The 17,282-nt window shown below is 44.5% G+C and overlaps 1 protein-coding gene across 3 annotated transcripts; it reads left to right on the forward strand.

Moving 5' to 3' along the window:
* The first annotated feature begins 539 nt into the window (after positions 1 to 539).
* Positions 540 to 14,259, forward strand: ears2 (glutamyl-tRNA synthetase 2, mitochondrial). Of its 3 annotated transcripts, none has more exons than XM_072268465.1 (9): positions 540 to 745; positions 5,378 to 5,533; positions 6,307 to 6,496; positions 9,499 to 9,971; positions 10,560 to 10,668; positions 11,382 to 11,535; positions 12,198 to 12,328; positions 13,020 to 13,158; positions 13,646 to 14,259. In XM_072268465.1, the coding sequence occupies exons 1-9, from the start codon at positions 574 to 576 to the stop codon at positions 13,727 to 13,729; spliced, it is 1,608 nt and encodes a 535-aa protein (XP_072124566.1). In that variant the 5' UTR covers positions 540 to 573; the 3' UTR covers positions 13,730 to 14,259. The 3 variants fall into 3 exon arrangements, with proteins under 3 accessions (XP_072124566.1, XP_072124567.1, XP_072124568.1); XM_072268466.1 differs by having other exon boundaries at positions 13,649 to 14,259; XM_072268467.1 differs by having other exon boundaries at positions 653 to 4,542.
* Positions 14,260 to 17,282: the final 3,023 nt, after the last annotated feature.

Genomic DNA, 17,282 nt, shown 5'->3' on the forward strand with positions numbered 1-17,282 from the left:
GTAACGCTGAAATTGGGGATGATTTAAAGCACCACAACGTAATCTCAATGCCTGAGTTTGAATTTTAGCTTAAAGACCGCTGGTGAGGCTGACCCATAAGCAACACACCCACAATCAAAGACAGACCTGATTAAAGCAGCACACATTTGTGTAAGTGACCTCCTACTCACATCCCAATCACACCCATCGAAGCATCTGAGGTTTGATTTACACTTGCCGAGAAATTTATTGACATGCACCTTTCTTGTCTGCCTTGTGTCCACCCACATGCCTAGAAACTTTGCTACTGACTCCTAAGAAATTTACCATATAACCTGAGATCAACTGTGGATATAATGTTCATTTCAGAAAAAAAAACACAAATAACTTGAGCCTTTGCAGCAGGAAATGTAATCCTCCACGGACGTCCCATTCCTCTGTTTAATTATTTGGCTCTTTCTCTTCTTCCTCGTCCCCACTCACAGTTCCCCAGCCGGCCTCCAAGGGGCGTGGCCGGTGACGTAGGCTGCCCGAAGCCCCGCCCACCCCGTTCGCGTGAACCGGAAGTTGCCGCTGCGGACCGTGAGCGCGGTGATGGGGCTGAACGGGCTGAGTCGCCGCTGGCGGCTGCTGGGCAATTGGTCCTGTGTTGTTGGGCCCGCGGCGCGGCGGAGGACGGTGTGCAGGCCGGGCCTGTGCGGGTTGGCCTCCCATGGGGAGGAAATCGGCAGCGGGGTGAGGGTGCGATTCGGGCCGAGTCCTACAGGTACCACGATGGGAGGGTAACAACAGGGCCCGCTTGGCGTGTGAATGTTTGATGGATACTCACCTTTGACCAGAAATGCTGTGCCTTGTAATGGATGTGCAGTCCTTATTTTCCATATTAACATGAAATCATCCTGGTCTTTGTATAAACCTTTCTCGGGAATTGTCCTTCCAGTATACATACTACACTTCCCTGATTCATCAGCCTTCCTCACTCCATAGCCCTCTCTGCACATATTTCCTAATTTCCACTTTTCTCTTTGTCTCTTGTATGCTTTTCCATCCCGCCGCCTTCATTTCCGTCAGCTGCTTCCCTTACCACCGTGGTGTTTTCCCCTCAAATCTCGTTTTTCACCCTGTGAGCTCGTTGAGCCCGATATACAAATCCTTCAGAGAGCACTCCTACTGAAATAAACTGGATTAATTGAAGGCATCCCTTAGACTTGTGGGACCATGGATCTGCACCTGGAAAGTCTTCACTCTCCAGGGCACAGGCCTGGGCAAGGTTGTATGGAAGACCAGCAGTTGCCTATGCTGCAAGTCTCCCCTCTCCATGAGAGCAATGTTGTCTAAGGGAAGGACATTAGGACCCATACAGCTTGGCACCAGTGTGATTAAGTGCCTTGCTCAAGGACACAATACGTTGCCTCAACTGGGGCTCCAACTCACCTTCAGGTAGCTAGTCCAGTGCCTTAACCACTTGGCCACGTGCCCACACTATAAACTGGATACAAGTAATCTTAAACACAAACCAGTCTGCACATGCTGATAATCCAGAGTAACACACACACACACAATGCAGGAGGAACTCAGCAGGTCAGGTAGCATCGATGGAAAGGAATAAAGAATCGATGTTTCAGGCTGAGACTCTACAGCTAGACTAGAAAGGAAGGGAGGTGAAGCCAGAATAAGAAGGTGGAAGAGGGGAGGAGTGCAAGTTGGAAGCCAGGTGAGGGAGAAGGGGGTGGAGAAGCGAATAGCTTGAAGGTGACGGGTGGAGAAGGTAAAGGACTGAAGAAGCAAGAATCTGATAGTGGAGAGTGGACTATGGGAAAGAGGCAGGGGACCAGAGGGAGGTGAAAGGCAGTTTAAGGCCATAAGATATAGGAGCAGAATTAGGCCATTTGTCCCATTGAGTCTGTTCTGGCATTTCATTGTGGCTGATCCATTTTCCCTTTCAGCCTCAGTTTCCTGCCTTCTCCCTGTAACCCTTCGTGTCCTGATTAATCAAGAATCTATCAACCTCTGTCTTAAATATACCCAATGAGTTGGCCTCCATGGTAGTTCATGGCAACAAGTTCTGCCGATTCACCACTCAGGCTAAAGAAATTCCTCTAGATGGTCTAAATGGATGTCCCCCTAATCTGAGACTGTATCCTCTGGTCCTAGATTCCCCCACCACAGGAAACATCCTTCCACATCTGCCCTGTTGAGGCCTTTCAACCTTCGATACGTTTCAATGAGTTCCCCCCTCATTCTTCTGAATTTCAGTGAGTACAGGCCCAAAGCCATCAAATGCTCCTCATATAATAAGCCTTTCAATCCCAGAACAATTTTCATGAACCTCCTTTGAACCTTCTCCAATGTCAGCACATCATTCCTTTCATAAGGGGCCCAAAACTCTCAGTACTCCAGTCAGGCCTCACCAGTGTTTTATAAAACCTTAGCATTGCTTCCTTGCTCTTGTATTCTACTCCTCTTGAAATGAATGCTAACATTGCATTTGCCTTCCTCACCACCAACTCAACTTGCAAGTTAACCCTTTTGACATGCATTTTCTATCTCCTGTTGCAATTTGTAGCCCATATCTTTGCTACTGTTAGGTAGTGTACAACCCCCATCAGGGTCTTTTTACCCTTGCAGTTTCTTAGCTCTACCCTCAATGATTCTACACCTTCTGATCCTATGTCACCTCTTTCTAAGGATTTGATTTCATATTTTACCAACGGAGCTACCCCACCCCCTCTGCCGACTTGCCTGTCCTTTCGATACAATGTGTATCCTAGGATGTTAAGCTCCCAGCTATAGTCTTCTAGCCACGATTCAGTGATGCTCACAATGTTGTACCTGCCAATCTCTGACTGCTATGTTCATTTACCTTATTCCATGTACTGTGTGCATTCAAGTATAACACCTTCATTGTTGTATTCATCACTCTTTTCGATTTTGTCCCCCTTTTACATTGCAACTCATCCCATTGACTGCACCTTTGCCCCATCATCAGCCCCTCCTTGCTAGCAGTCTCACCACATACTGCCTTTGTAAACCTACTGCTACATGCTCAGCCCTCTCGCACTAGTTCCCATCCCCCTGCCAAATTAGTTTTAACAACCCCCCCCCCCACCGAACAGCTCTAGCAAACCTGCCCACAAGGATATTGGCCTTGGGGGCCCCCCCCCCCCCGGGTTCAAGTGAACCCATCTCTTTTGTACAGGTCATACCTTTCCCAGAAGAGATCCCAATGATCCAGAAATCTGAACCCCTGTTCCCTGCACCAGTTCTTCAGCCACGCATTTATCTGCCAAATCATCCTCTTCCTACCCTCATTCGCACGTGGCTCAGGCAGCAATCTAGAGATTACTAAACTGGGGGTCTTGCTTTTCAGCTTTCTACCTAGCTCCCTAAAATCTGTCTTCAGGACCTCCTCACCTTTCCTACCTGTGCCATTGGTGCCAATATGTGCCAAGACTTCTGGCTTCCCCTTTAGAATGCTGTGGATCCAATTCAAGACATGGGAGGGAACGTACCATCCCGGTATCTATCGCGTCCACACAATCTTGTCTCTACTCCCCTAACTGTGGAAGCTCCTATTGCTTCTGCAGGCCTCTTCACTTCTTTTCTGTTCCAAGCCACTGCACCAGACTCAGTTCCAGAGACCTGGTATGCCATTCCCTTCACCAGTATCCCCAAATTTGTATACCTGTACTTATTATTGAGGGGAATGGATGCAGGGTACTCTGCACTGGCTGTGCATTTTCCCTCCCGACAGTCACCCAGTTAGTTGCATTTTGCGAGATCGGGGTGACTACTTCCCTGTAGCTCCTATCTATCACTTCCTCAGTTTCCCGTATGAGCTGAAGGTCATCCAGGATCTAGCTAAAATGTAAAGATAACCATTTTTTCTCCACTGCAGAGTTTCTTCATAATACCTGCCTGATCTCCACTGCTGCTACTGAGAGTGTTCCTGTACTACTGCCTGAATTCTCTCACAAATAAACTTTTGACTCTGTTCTTGTTAACCATTGCCTCATCCTTGGTATCCCATTTCTTTTCAAGCTATTGTTGTCCCTATCTGTGCAGATCTTTTCCAGAACTCCATGTTTGAATCTCTGCAATCTAATTTTTTTCCAGTCCTTATATAGAATCACAGGTGACAGGGTGGAGATACATCTCTACCAAAGGAGGTGTAAGGCACTCCTTCCCTCCACTAGCCTGCAGGTCACCTTTGAACAAGGTGTAGAACCTGCTTAACCCCCTGATCAGGGTCACATGAAGCCATGGGAGCAGGTAGTTGATGGTCGTATGAGCAGATGGTGCATATCATAAGTCCTGGTTACGTGACCACTGATGCCAGACAGACAATCTCTGAAGTGTTTTGATAACGACTGGGGTCACCCGTCTTGTAAAGACACTGCCTAGAAGAAGGCAATGGCAAGCCAGTAGGAAACTTTGCCAGGAACAGTCATGGTCGTGGATAGGGCAACGGTGTGAATGGGTTCTTACCCCACAGTCAGTGATTCCTCACTCGGCAGACAGATGGAAGACCATGATTGCCCACGTCATACGATATGGCGCATAGTGAGTACAGAATCATTTCTCCTGAGACTGTTATATTAGCTAATTCCTTCTCTTCCTTGGCGTGGTCATCCATACTGTCATTTATCCAGCTGGGTGGGCAACAATCAATTACTATGGTTTCTCTTACCATGAAGGATCTCTCTTTGGTTCCCTATTTAGCAATATCATTTAAAAATAACGAACATCAGTGTGTTGATGGTTCATGCCTCTCTCAGCCCCTCCACACTTTCTAAGTTTACTGTCCTGCTGTCTGATGGGAGGTACTGTGCAGTCATAGGTACAACATAGAAACAGGCGCTTTGGGTCTCTGTGGTAATGAACTGTTCTATCTTCCTCCTGCCCTCAATTTTACAGGCCAATTAACCTACCAGTCTTCATGTCTTTGGTATATGGGAGGAGACTAGAACATCCAGAAAAAAACAGTAGTCCAGGGGACTTTGCAAACCCCACACAGGCAGCATCATCGAACGTCATTCTGTGGTGCTGTGAGGCAGCAGCTTCACTAACTGCGGCACTGTGCCAGAGAAGTGACTGCCTCTGCAGACCTGGGTTGTCGCAAGTGTCCTTGGAGCCAACGTTCTTTTGGAGGATGATCTTGTGTCTTTCCTTTCCATTGATTCTATCCATCTCACTGGTAATTGTTCATATTCTTTATCCATATCAGACCCTGGAATGAAGTATGAAGCATATATGCTCCCTGATGAAGCACACTTTGCTTTACTGTGACGAGAGGTTTAATCTAGACTTTCTAACAAGTCCATGTTCAGAAGGTTGCCCATACGTTACTCAAAGATGAATCGATCAATTAATATGCTGCTCTTGCTTCCTTGACCAGGCTTCCTGCACCTTGGAGGACTCCGCACAGCTCTGTACAATTACTTATTTGCCAAAAAACATAGAGGCCAGTTTATCTTACGTATAGAAGATACTGATCAGAGCCGTCTTGTACCTGGAGCAGCAGAAAATATTGAGGATGTACTGGAATGGGCAGGTATTGTGCATAACTCTGTGGTTGCTGGGTGTTATAGTCTCCCTTGGTATCAGTTAAATCTCTCTCCCTCTCATATATCCTGAAATAAGCATAAGTCTTTCAATTATATTAGTGTCTCCCACCCAGCGAAAGAAATTCAGTTATAACCCATTTTCAGTTTTACTGCCTTAGGCCCTTAGTTATATCATTTTCTTTCTTACAACCTGCATTCAGTTTAATGTCCTGTTACATATTTGTACTATGTTGCAGTTGACCTTGTGTTATAGGACTCTTGTCAAATTTGTTCTGTTACACACCCTTAGTATAAGTCTCACACATAATACTTTAATATACTCCACCCTCATTGCAATTTAATGGTTATAACGATGCTCTGAAGAACGTAAGAGGTAGAAACAGGAGTAGACTGGCATGTGCTCCTGTTCCATCATGGCTGACCATTTACCACCTTTTTACCCCATCCTCAAGTTCTTTAATATCTAAAAATCTATTAGTCTCTGAATAGGGTCTTGGTATCTGAATCAGATTAATATCACCAGTATACGTTGTGAAATTTGTTGCTTTGCGGAACCAGTACATTGCAAATCATAGTATTAAAAACTATAAATTATAATAACAAGTATGTATTAACAATAAATTAAATAAGTAGTGCAAAAGGAGTGCGTAAATGGGGCAAAAAATACTGAGGAAGGGTTCTCGGGTTCATTGTCCATTCAGAACTTTGATGGCGCAGGGGAAGAAACTGTTCTTAAAACATTCTATCACTTGTCCTACAGGAATCCCCCCTGATGAAAGCCCACGTAAAGGAGGCCCCTGTGGACCATATCAGCAATCGGAGCGACTGGATCTGTACCTGAAGGCAGCTGAAACTCTAGTGGAGAGGAATGCTGCTTACTATTGCTTTTGCACTCCCTCCCGTCTGGAAATACTGAAGAAGGAAGCACTGAGAATGAGGCAAACACCAAAGTAAGTTTAAAATGTGTGTTTACAGGGACGGCATCCATGTTGAAGCATGTGCCTTTCCTCCACATAATGGCTTTTAACAGCTTTTATCAGTGCACACAATAGGTATTGTTCCATGTGAACTCTGTCCTTTACTTGCTCAAGAATGTATGACCTGCCCCGTAATACTCCCTCTGCCTTTTATTTCAGAAAGTTAGAAATTCTTATATAGCACCTCCCATTACCCTGAGATGCCTGAAGTTGGTTTACAGCCAGTTGCAGTTATTGTTAAAATGCAGGAAGCACAACAGCTGATTTGTGCTTAGCAAGCCCCCGAAAACATTCTAGAGGTACTGATACAGTCGAAAGTTTCCACCTGTTTCAAAAGGGCAACAATTGTAGCAGTGCCCAAGAAGAGCAGTTTGAGCTGCCTTAATGACTATCGTCCAGTTGCACTCTCATCTACAGTGATGAAGTTCTTTGAGAGGTTGGTCATGGCTAGAATTGACTCCTGCCTCACTGAGGGCCTGGACCCACTGCAATTTGCCTATCATCATAATAGGTCTACGGCAGATGCCATCTCATTTGCTCTCCACACGGCCTTGGATCACCTGGACAAATCAAATACCTATGTCAGGATGCTGTTCATTGACTATAGCTCAGTGTTTAACACCATCATTCCTACAGTCCTGATTGAAAAGCTACAGAGCCTGGGCCTCTGTATTTCCCTTTGCAACTGGATCCTCGACTTTGTCTGTGTGGATGGGTAATAACATCTCCACCTCACTGCCAATCAACACTGGTGCACCTCAGGGATGAGTGCTTAGCCCACTCCTCTACTCTCTCTTCTCTCATGACTGTATGGTTGGCCATCGCTCAAATACCATCTAAAAATGTACTGATGGTACAACCATTGTTGGCAGAATCTCAGACGGTGACAAGAGGGTGTACAGGAGCGAGATATACCAGCTAATTGAATGTGTGGCAGCAACAACCTTGCACTCAACATTGGTAAGAAAGAGCTGATTGTGGACTTCAGAAAGGGTAAGTCGAGGGAACACACACCAATCCTCATAGAGGGATCAGGAGTGGAGAAAGTGAGCAATTTCATGTTCCTGGGTGTTCATACCTTTGAGGACTTAACCTGTTCCCAACATATCGATACAGCTATAAAGAAGGCAAGACAGTGGCTATGTGTCATTACAAGTTTGAGGAGATTGGTATGTCACCTAAAGCACTCAAAATTTTCTACAGATGTACAGTGGAGAGCATTCTGACTGGCTGCATCACGGTCAAGTATGGGGAGGGGGCTACTGCACAGGATCGAAGTAAGTTGCACAGAGTTGTAAACTTAGTCAGCTCCACCATGGGTACCAGCCTCCATAGTATCCAAGACATCTACAAGGAGCGGTGCCTCAAAAAGGTGGCATCCGTCATTAAGGACCCCAATCACCCAGGATGTGCCCTCTTCTCACTGTTACCATCAGAAAGGAAGTACAGAGGCCTGAAGGCACACACTCAGCACGTCAGCAACAGCTTCTTCCCCTCTGCCATCCGATTCCTGAATGACCATTGAATCCATGAGCAGTACCTCACTACTACTACTATTTCTGATTTTGCATGACTTAATTGATTTAACCATTTAATTTACACGCACTGACTGTAATCCAGTTTTTTTTGTGTTATGTATTTCATTGTACTGCTACCACAAAGTTAAGAAATTTCACAACACAATGCTGGTGATTCTGATAAAGGAATCCAAGTTAGAGATGGCGAAAGATCAATCTTGGTGGAGACATGGGAGATTTCCTTGCATGAATAGTGCCACAGAACCTCTTTTATCTACATGAACAGTAATTAACCTAGATCACTATCACATTTGTAAAGTATATAGCGCAGGACTCTGTCGTCAACACTGCAGTATCCCTTCAACAGAGGAATGCTCTCTCAGCATCCGTGACATTGAAGCATTCCTCCTTCATCAGTGCAGTGTTCCCTTCACAAAATAAAATGAAATGCTGGGTGTCCTGATAAGAAACCTCCACTCATGTAGTAAATCTGTCAAGAACATGGCATATAAGACACTCGTCCGTCCAAAGCTTGAGTATTGCATGGCCATATGGGATCCCCATCAAGCTATAAGAACTATATAAGAAGTCCATCAAAAAAATCCAACGCCATGCTGCTTGCTTTGTGTTAAACGATTACAGCAGGAAATCCAGTGTCACCAACATGCTCTCTAACCTTCAATGGGAACCACTTGAAAACCAACGTATTAAACTATGGTTAATTTTCATTTTCAAGGAAGTTCACAACATCACTCCATCAAACATCCAAATTCGTCACAGGGTCAGTTCAACACGACAGCAAACTGGACCTCACATATTGGAAATTCCTTCGTTCAATAAGATTCGCTACCAGTACTCCCTCTACCCAAGATCAACAAGAGAGTGGAATCTTCTGCTGCCAGACCTGCACAGTATTTCTGACATTAATATTTTTAAAGATAGACTCAATCAAATCAATTTAGAGGATCTAGTCAAAAAAAGCTCACTTTACAATTTAACTCGAACACCGTTCACACCGACTGCGCGTTATAACAGCCGTACGGCAGTGCTTGCACAGTACCAAGCAGAAGAAGAAGGAGCATACTAGCCTTCCACAGTTAACATTTGTTCAGTTCTTGCTCTCTTAATTTATGTATATGTTATGTTGTATGTTGTCTGAACCTACATGCCTGTGATGCTGTGGCAAGCAAGTCTTTCATTGTACCTGTACCTATGTATATTGTATATGGATGTGTACTTGTGTCATATACTCATCTGTACTTGTGTATTTGATAATAAACTTGACTGAAGAGTGCTGTCTTAGCACTGCCTCTGAAACAGTGATTTCTTCACTAATCATCTAACAGTGCAACATTCTCTCGGGGAATGTTGTTTTGGATAATGTGCTCAAGCCTTTAGAATAGGACATAAACCCACAGTCTTCAAATTCTGTGTTAAATGAATGTTCTCCATTTTTAGGTATGACAATCGCTGCAGGCACCTTACTTCAAAACAGATCGAGGAGAAATTGGTACAAGGGTGCCCATATGTTATCAGATTCTGCCTGGACAAGGGTACAGTGTCCTTTGAAGATCTGGTGTATGGAACGAACAGGATGGAGCCGGCCAGTGTGGAAGGAGACCCTGTCATCATTAAGGCAGATGGATTTCCGACCTATCACTTGGCAAATGTTGTTGATGACCATCACATGAATATCAGCCATGTTCTGCGGGGTACTGAGTGGCTAACTTCTACTGCCAAGCATGTGTTGATGTACAGAGCCTTTGGCTGGGATCCGCCAGTTTTTGCTCACCTTCCTCTCCTCTTGAACAAGGACGGCAGCAAGCTGTCTAAGCGTCAGAGTGATCTGTTCATTCAGAACTTTTCCCAGAATGGGTACCTCCCAGAGGCTTTACTGGACATTGTTACGAACTGTGGTTCAGGCTTCTCAGGTATTGTTCTGTTCCGTTTGGAGTACCTTATACACGGGACTGCAAATCGGCTGGGCTATGTTGAGGGAGGGTTGTGCGGAGCTTAGAGTGTGTCAGATAGAGGATGTTTTAAATTGAGCCTGTTGCAGGCAGGGTTATGTACAGAATGGATTGAGTATTTACAGGTTTGGCATATTATGGACATACTGGGGTATGTTGTATGTAGGATATTTGGAGTAAAATGATAGCAGCAGGGTCTTGTTCTTCTGGGTGCTCATGAAAAGGATCAGTAAAACGAGTCACAGAGGGCAACTGGAAAACAAGGAATAGGCTTTAAAGCAAGAGGGAAATATTTAAGAGAGACCTGAGGACTAATGTTTTCACACAAAGGATGGTGGGTGTATTGACTGAGCAGCCAGAGGAATCTGTAGAGGTGGGTACAATAACTCTGTTTGAAAAATAGTTTGACAATTGGAAAGGTTTGGAGGGATGTGGGCCAAAACGAGACCAATGGGACGAGCTAAGGTAGACAATTTGGTCAGCATGGATGGGTTGGGCTGATAGGCCTGTTGTCATGCTGTATAACTCTATGACTCTTTGTGCTTGTAGGAAATCGGCCAGGTCGAACTCTAGAAGAATTAGTGAGTGAGTTTGATGTGACCAGGATCATAACTCACTCTGCACTCCTGGACCTTGACAAACTGCCAGAGTTCAACAGGTACATAAGGATCCAAGTGTGAGCACGCATAAGCATAAATGTGCACATCAGTGTACTTGTACTAATAGTAAAGCCATTTTCTACTGTGGTGAACATAACCTTTACTCTATCAGTTTACATTTGTAACTTTAAAATTTACAGCCTCTGATAAAGTTCAAATGGCCCTCCCAATGTGGTACATTAAATAGAGTCGAAACAGGAGGGTGTCAAATGTTTCCAGTGTTTGAGGAAATGCAGGGAAGTTCTCCTGTGTTCTGGTTAGTTGTTTAAGGGATTGACTGAAGTACTTTGATGGAGTGGTAAGATGCAGTGGAGAAGCAAGTTTCTTGCTGCTGAGCTACTCAGACCTTGACACCCCAAGCCAGTCTCAGTCTGTTCTGAATTGGTCAGTTTTGCTGGGGCATCATAGGCAGTATCAGCATCAGGAGAGTAAAAGTCAGCCAGGCAGAACTGATTGGCATGCAATACTTCTCACTGTAGTTAATAAATACTATGCAGGTAGAGACACAACTAATGAATAAGGTATACAGGAGGTGGTGACAAGGAGAGAGGGGATGCTGTTGGTGTTTATTAGTGTTAACCTATGAGGAGGTGCACATAGCATTTTCAGGACTCCAGCTGAGATTAGGTTGATATGTTACACTGCAGACAAATGATTCACAACAACTGAACCTGCCCACTCAGATCCTGTCCATGCTCTTCTTATTTGGCAGAATTCACTTGTTGCGCTGCATCGAAAATAGTAGCTCACGGCAGCTATTGGTGACAGAGCTGCAAACACTGGTAGAGAAGGTATACAAGGACAATCTGCCAGAGGGTAAACCCCTGAGCACAGACTATGTGGAACGGGTGCTGGTACACCGGAAGGTAGGAGCAATACTGAAATTTGTTCCTAGTTTCAGCCCCCTCTGAGTCTCAGTAACTATGAGTTGGGATGGGTTGCCTGTTGTTGAGTAGTGGCTGTGTCAACTTCCCACAGGGAGATTGATACTGTTGCTGAAGAACTGTGTGGTTCGAAAGGAGAAAGCCGGTGTAGGAGCAAACTGAGAGGCCACACAGAGTTGGTATTTGAAATAACGGGCAATTTATTAAAAACTGGTCTGCAACATTAGACCAATCAAAGCTGATCTACCTGAACATGAACTGGGTACAACGTAGTTGTATTCTTAGTTGACAACATTACCAGTGAAACTACATTTCGATTTTAATTAAGTAGCAGACTAGGTCCTGATTACTGAATAACATGATTATCCACAGGTCTAACAGTATATATATATATATTTTTCTGTTACAACAATGGATGCATGCTATAACGTAATTAATGAAGTCCCTGAACCTTGGGTGTTGTTACTGTTGCATTCCATGTCTCGATTTCTAGGCTTTGTCTGGGATTCCCTGTTTCCACATTAGCACAATCCACATCCCTATTTCCGGTTATTAGCCCTCACTATTACTTCCCTACAAGCTGAAACCTCAGTTAATGAACTGTAAGACACAGCCATAAAATTATGTATTTGACATACCGGCAGGGGCACATCACTTCTTTGCTGGACTTGCTAAAACCAGACTACTCCTACCTATGGATCTGCCCTCCTGTGCCACGAGAGCAGATGGAGGATCTGACAACAGAGGCAGTGAAAATCTGCAGCATGGTGTTAAGGTAAGTATCTGCCTCCCCTCCCTTTCCTCCTAACCTGTCTTCCCATTCATTCTGTCCTCGCCTTTTAATCTCACTCTTCCGTCCTCCCCTTTTGTCCTCTCGTTTTGCTATTGCTGCCTGTCCTCCTGTCTCACCCTTTCTCCTTTTACCCCTCCTGCTCTTTCCCTTTTAGTCTCTCCACACTATTGCCCACACTGACCTTCCAGTTTACTCTTGCACTCCCCCCTCATTGCTTAGCCCTTTCCTCTCAACCCTTAGCTCTTCCCTATGGTCTCTTGTGGTCCTTCTGTCTCACCTGCACCCCTGCTGCCCTTGGTCCCTGCCTCCCCCCCACCCCCACCAATTCCTTCCGTCTTCTTCCTCTAAGGCTTGGTCTCATCTGGTCTCTCCTCCCAACCCCACTCTCGCCCTCACCCTCTTTCTCAGCTCTCTACTCTTATCTCTGCTGTACCCTTTTCTTCATACATCTCCCACCACCTTCTTGTGTTCTGTCACCCTTCCCTACTGTACTTACCTTTTTCTCCAAACTCATGCCCTCCTCGAAGTCCACCCTGGCATTTCACATTTCTTGTACTGCCAACTCTCCTTTCTGCAATCCATTCTCCTCGACCCTCTAGTTTTCTTCAATCTGTCACTTTGAAACTTAATCTTACAAAGAAATCAATTAACACTTTGCTGACTTGGATTCCAGCCTATACCAGAACTGTTCAAACGTTCATGGGACCCCAGCAGATCTGAATTCAGAGCTGAAATGGTTACAGACACAGTTGACAACCACCAAATACAGTGCCATGATGAAGCTCCTTCGACTGGCTCTCAGCGGGCAGCAGGTAGGGAGCATCAAGATTAGTGGCACCAGTGAAGAGGGACTAAATACTTGTGGAGACTGAAAAGGCTGCCGTAGTTTTCCTTAACACTGAGCATGCTCACAGGAGATAATACATGGGAGATAAATTCTGAGAAGTTTTCTTAGGCTAGTGATGGAAACACTGCCTTCACTGTTGGCAAGTTAGGTATCCAGATGAGAGCGATTTATTAATTGGAAAAAGAGCTGAAGGGGAGATGAACGCAATGTTTTGTTGCTCATGGAATTGGCAGAGCTATCATTGGCAGTCGGTGGTGGGATTGGAGCTCTCTTTCAAAGATATAAATAGCTTACCTTTCTGCCACAGTTATTCTAGTGCCTAGTGTTGGTTCTGGGGAGGTAATCTATATCTTTTTGGAGTGTTGTAGAGAGGGGACATAATGAGGGAATTTTAATTGGGTAAATTTGCTGTTTCTTTTGGAGGATCTGATAGTATTTTGCTTTCTCCACAGCAGGGACCAAGTGTAGTTGAAATTATGCTGTCCTTGGGACCTAAAGAGGTATGTGAGCGACTGCACCGAGTGATTGTTCGGTGAGCGTGGGTGGCCTTCTACCACCTGTACTCTTGACAGGTTGTCCATGATGTATTCTTCAATCTGTACGACTGCTGACGGAACATCCAGGAAGGGAAAACGTGAACGTCCGAACATTTTACACTTCTGGGTGAATCTACCTGGTATAATGAGAAGCTGCATTCACAGCGCTGCTTTGTGATTACAGCACACTGGTCAGGGACCTGAGCTTCAGCTGCATTGGAGTCCAGCAGAGAAGGGAAAGACTTCCGTCCCCACAGGGTAATCCTTATGTTACTCCTGCTCTTGGAGGAGTCTCAGATCCATGACTTCAGGATCACGTGTTGTTCATGGGACTTTGATCATCTGATAACCAAGAATACCAAATCACTTGCTGTGAGGACTATTGGTATCAATGGATTAACAGCGGAGATAAATATCATTTAATGCAGCTGTTCTGTGCTCCACACCAGCCTCCTGCTTCACATTGTTTTTTATTTATTTCATTCTGTTCTTTTCTCCCTTGTGTCTTCCAAATAAAGACATTGGTTCTATTTCTAATGCCCTAAACACCAGCAGCATAACAGGCAGTAACTAGCTAACTATCTCTAAAGAGAAACACAGACTTACTATGCTTTGAGTTAAATAGGTGTCTGGTGAGTTCTTTACTGGATTTATTATAAATAATTTATATTTATTATCTTATGTTTTTCTCCTTTTGTATTGATCTCACCCTTCCCACTAGTAAAAAGTTCAAATTTATTGTCATTCAGCTGTACACATGTACACTGCCAAACAAAACAATGTTCCTCCAGATCAAGGTGCACAACACAGTACAAATAATTCACATACAACATATAAAGTAATATTAGCACAAATAAGTTAACAACTAATAAGGTGCAGTTACATCACAAGCGAAAAAGTAACTAGTATAATGCTATTGGTGCTTCCTACGTGGTGACACCTCGGTGTTGATAGGGAGTTCAGTAGTAGTACAGCCTAGGGGAAGAAGCTGTTTCCCATCCTAACAGTTCTTGTCCTAATGCTTGTACCTCCTGCCTGATGGAAGGGGGTCAAAGAGATGGTTGGATGGGTGGGATGGATCATTGACAATGCTAAGGGCCTTGCATAAGGAGTGCTCCTGGTAAGTATCTCTGGTGGGTGGAAGAGAGACTCTGATGATCCTCTCAGCAGTCCTCACAATCCTTTATAGAATCTTGTGGTCAAACGTCCTGCAATTCACCAGCCGGTGATGCAGCTGGCCAGTACACTCGATTTACACAGGCAGTCCTGGGTTTTTGTAAGTGAGGTCATTTGAAACCCAGGGAGCCCTTGTAATTTCAAGAACTTGAAGAAGGCCATGTTGCAGCTTTCCTTCCATAAAGAACCTCAGGTTAATCAGCATAGCAGATAGTTACATCCTTCCAAACGTAGACATGAGAATGAATGAAACTGGAGTAAGTTTTATAGGTAGCCTCTGTTAGCATGGATCAATGATTTAAAGATATCCAGAACTATGGAATTAGGAGTAAACTGTGCTGGGGAACATGGAGTGAGTGACTGGAACAGAGGATACCAAAAGGGAGGGAATGAGTGAAATGGGAAGGAGATGAGGGAGGACCGGAAGAAGGGGAGGGTGCTAAGAGGAGTTAATGAAAATGGAGCTGAGGATTGGGTAGGAAGTGAAGTATAATGAGAGGGAGGGAATTTGAAGTGAATGAAACAAGGATGGGATAAATGAAAATATCAAGCTGAGAGTAGTTAATGAAGATGAAGCTAAGAGATGTGTGAACTACAGGGTGCTTAGGAGTGTATGAAGGCAAAAAGAGGGAGAGGGCAAAGGGAAGTGAACTGGAATGAGAGGAACAAGGTGGGGAGGGAAAAATCGTGTAGATAGGAAGATATTTGTGTGTGTGAGATTAGATGTTTGCTTTAGGGTAAATGGGCATTCATGTATCCCATGTACAGATGCTATGTCTGTGCAGAAAGGATTAGACTCAAATCACTTTGGGCTTCCTTGTCATTGAATCTAGCCTCACTTTGTCACGTCCGTGTGGACCACTCCTTGCTAAAAGGCTTATGGACACAGGTATCTTCCACTCGGAACTGGCATAGCAGCAAGACTTTGAAAATACAGTTCACGGGCTGGGTACAGACCAAGTGCCACACAATGGAGTAGAAGCAGATTCGTAAGATACTGCCCTGCATTGGGAGTCATCGTTCATGATGAGATCCCATTGATAGGATGCCTGAGAATAGGACACAACCTGAGAGGAAACTCCCAGAAATGGAACCTGATGTGTGCTGGAATCCCAGCTAATGCTGTGACCCAGGAGAGAGGTCAGAACCTTGGAATGAAATCCCCAGGAATAGGTCAGATCTTTAGTGAGACTTGGTTGTGGGAGAAGCAGAACTGGCAGCTCAATATTTTGCGGTTCCGTTTTAGATGTGACAGAGCGGGAGGGGTGGCAATACTAGTAGGGAAATGTCACAACAGGTCTCAGGACAGACAATAGAGAACTTGTCTAGTGGGTGGAACTGAGGAATAAGAAAGGTATGACCACATTAATGCTGTAAAAGGGCTAGATGGGATAGAGTTTGTCAAATGTGTTCAGGAAAGTTCCCTTAATAAGGCCCTGGTTAAGAAAAAAAAAAGCAGGGGCATAGCAGGTAGGAACATATGGGGCATTTACAGACTATAAGAAATGCAAAAGAACACAAGAAAAAAAATCAGCATGCCTAATAGAAGACATGAAGTTGCCCTAGCAGACTAGGTGAAGGAGGATCCTAGGGATTCTACAAGTATGTTAAGAGCAAAAGGAATACAGGGGACAAATTTGGTCTTCTGGAATAGTGTAGGTATCGTGGTAGGTTGCTTCTAAACAATATTATAGGGATTTTCAAGGAAGCTACCAGGAAAGTTGATAAATAAAGTCTACATGGACTTTAGCAAGACATTTGATAAGGTCTCACATGGGAAGTTGGTCAGGAAGGTTTAGTTGCTTGGCATTCAAGATGAAGTAGTAAATTAGATTAGACGACACACACAAAATGTTGGTGGAATGCAGCAGGCCAGGCAGCATCTATAGGAAGAAGTACAGTCGATGTTTCGGGCCGAGACCCTTCATCATGACTAACTGAAAGAAGAGATAGTAAGAGATTTGAAAGTGGGAGGGGAGGGGAGGGGGAGATCTGAAATAATAGAAGACAGGAGGGGGAGGGATGAAGCTAAGAGCTGTAAAGTTGATTGGCAAAAGGGGTACAAGGCTGGAGAAGGGAGAGGATCATGGACGGGAGGCCAAGGGAGAAAGAAAGGGGGAGGGCAGCACCAGAGGATGATGGAGAGCAGGTAAGGAGTGATTGTGAGAGGGACAGAGAAAGAAAAAAAGGAAAAAATAATAAATAAATAAGGGATGGGATAAGAATGGGTGGAGGGGCATTAATGGAAGTTGGAGAAGTTAATGTTCATGCCATCAGGTTGGAGGCTACCCAGACACTCAGACGGTGGTGCGAGCTGCCAAAAGAACGGGTGACTGTAGGTTTAATTGCAACATTTAATAAAGTTTGGGTAAATACA

The sequence above is a fragment of the Mobula birostris genome, chromosome 9 (assembly GCF_030028105.1).
Source record: "Mobula birostris isolate sMobBir1 chromosome 9, sMobBir1.hap1, whole genome shotgun sequence".
NCBI lineage: Eukaryota > Metazoa > Chordata > Chondrichthyes > Myliobatiformes > Myliobatidae > Mobula > Mobula birostris.

Coding starts and splice junctions, on each gene's coding strand:
- ears2 (XM_072268465.1), top strand. CDS start 574: ATGGGGCTGAACGGGCTGAGTCGCCGCTGGCGGCTGCTGGGCAATTGG. Junction 11,536..12,197: donor GGGTGCTGGTACACCGGAAG/GTAGGAGCAATA, acceptor ACATACCGGCAG/GGGCACATCACTTCTTTGCT. Junction 13,159..13,645: donor TGGCTCTCAGCGGGCAGCAG/GTAGGGAGCATC, acceptor CTTTCTCCACAG/CAGGGACCAAGTGTAGTTGA.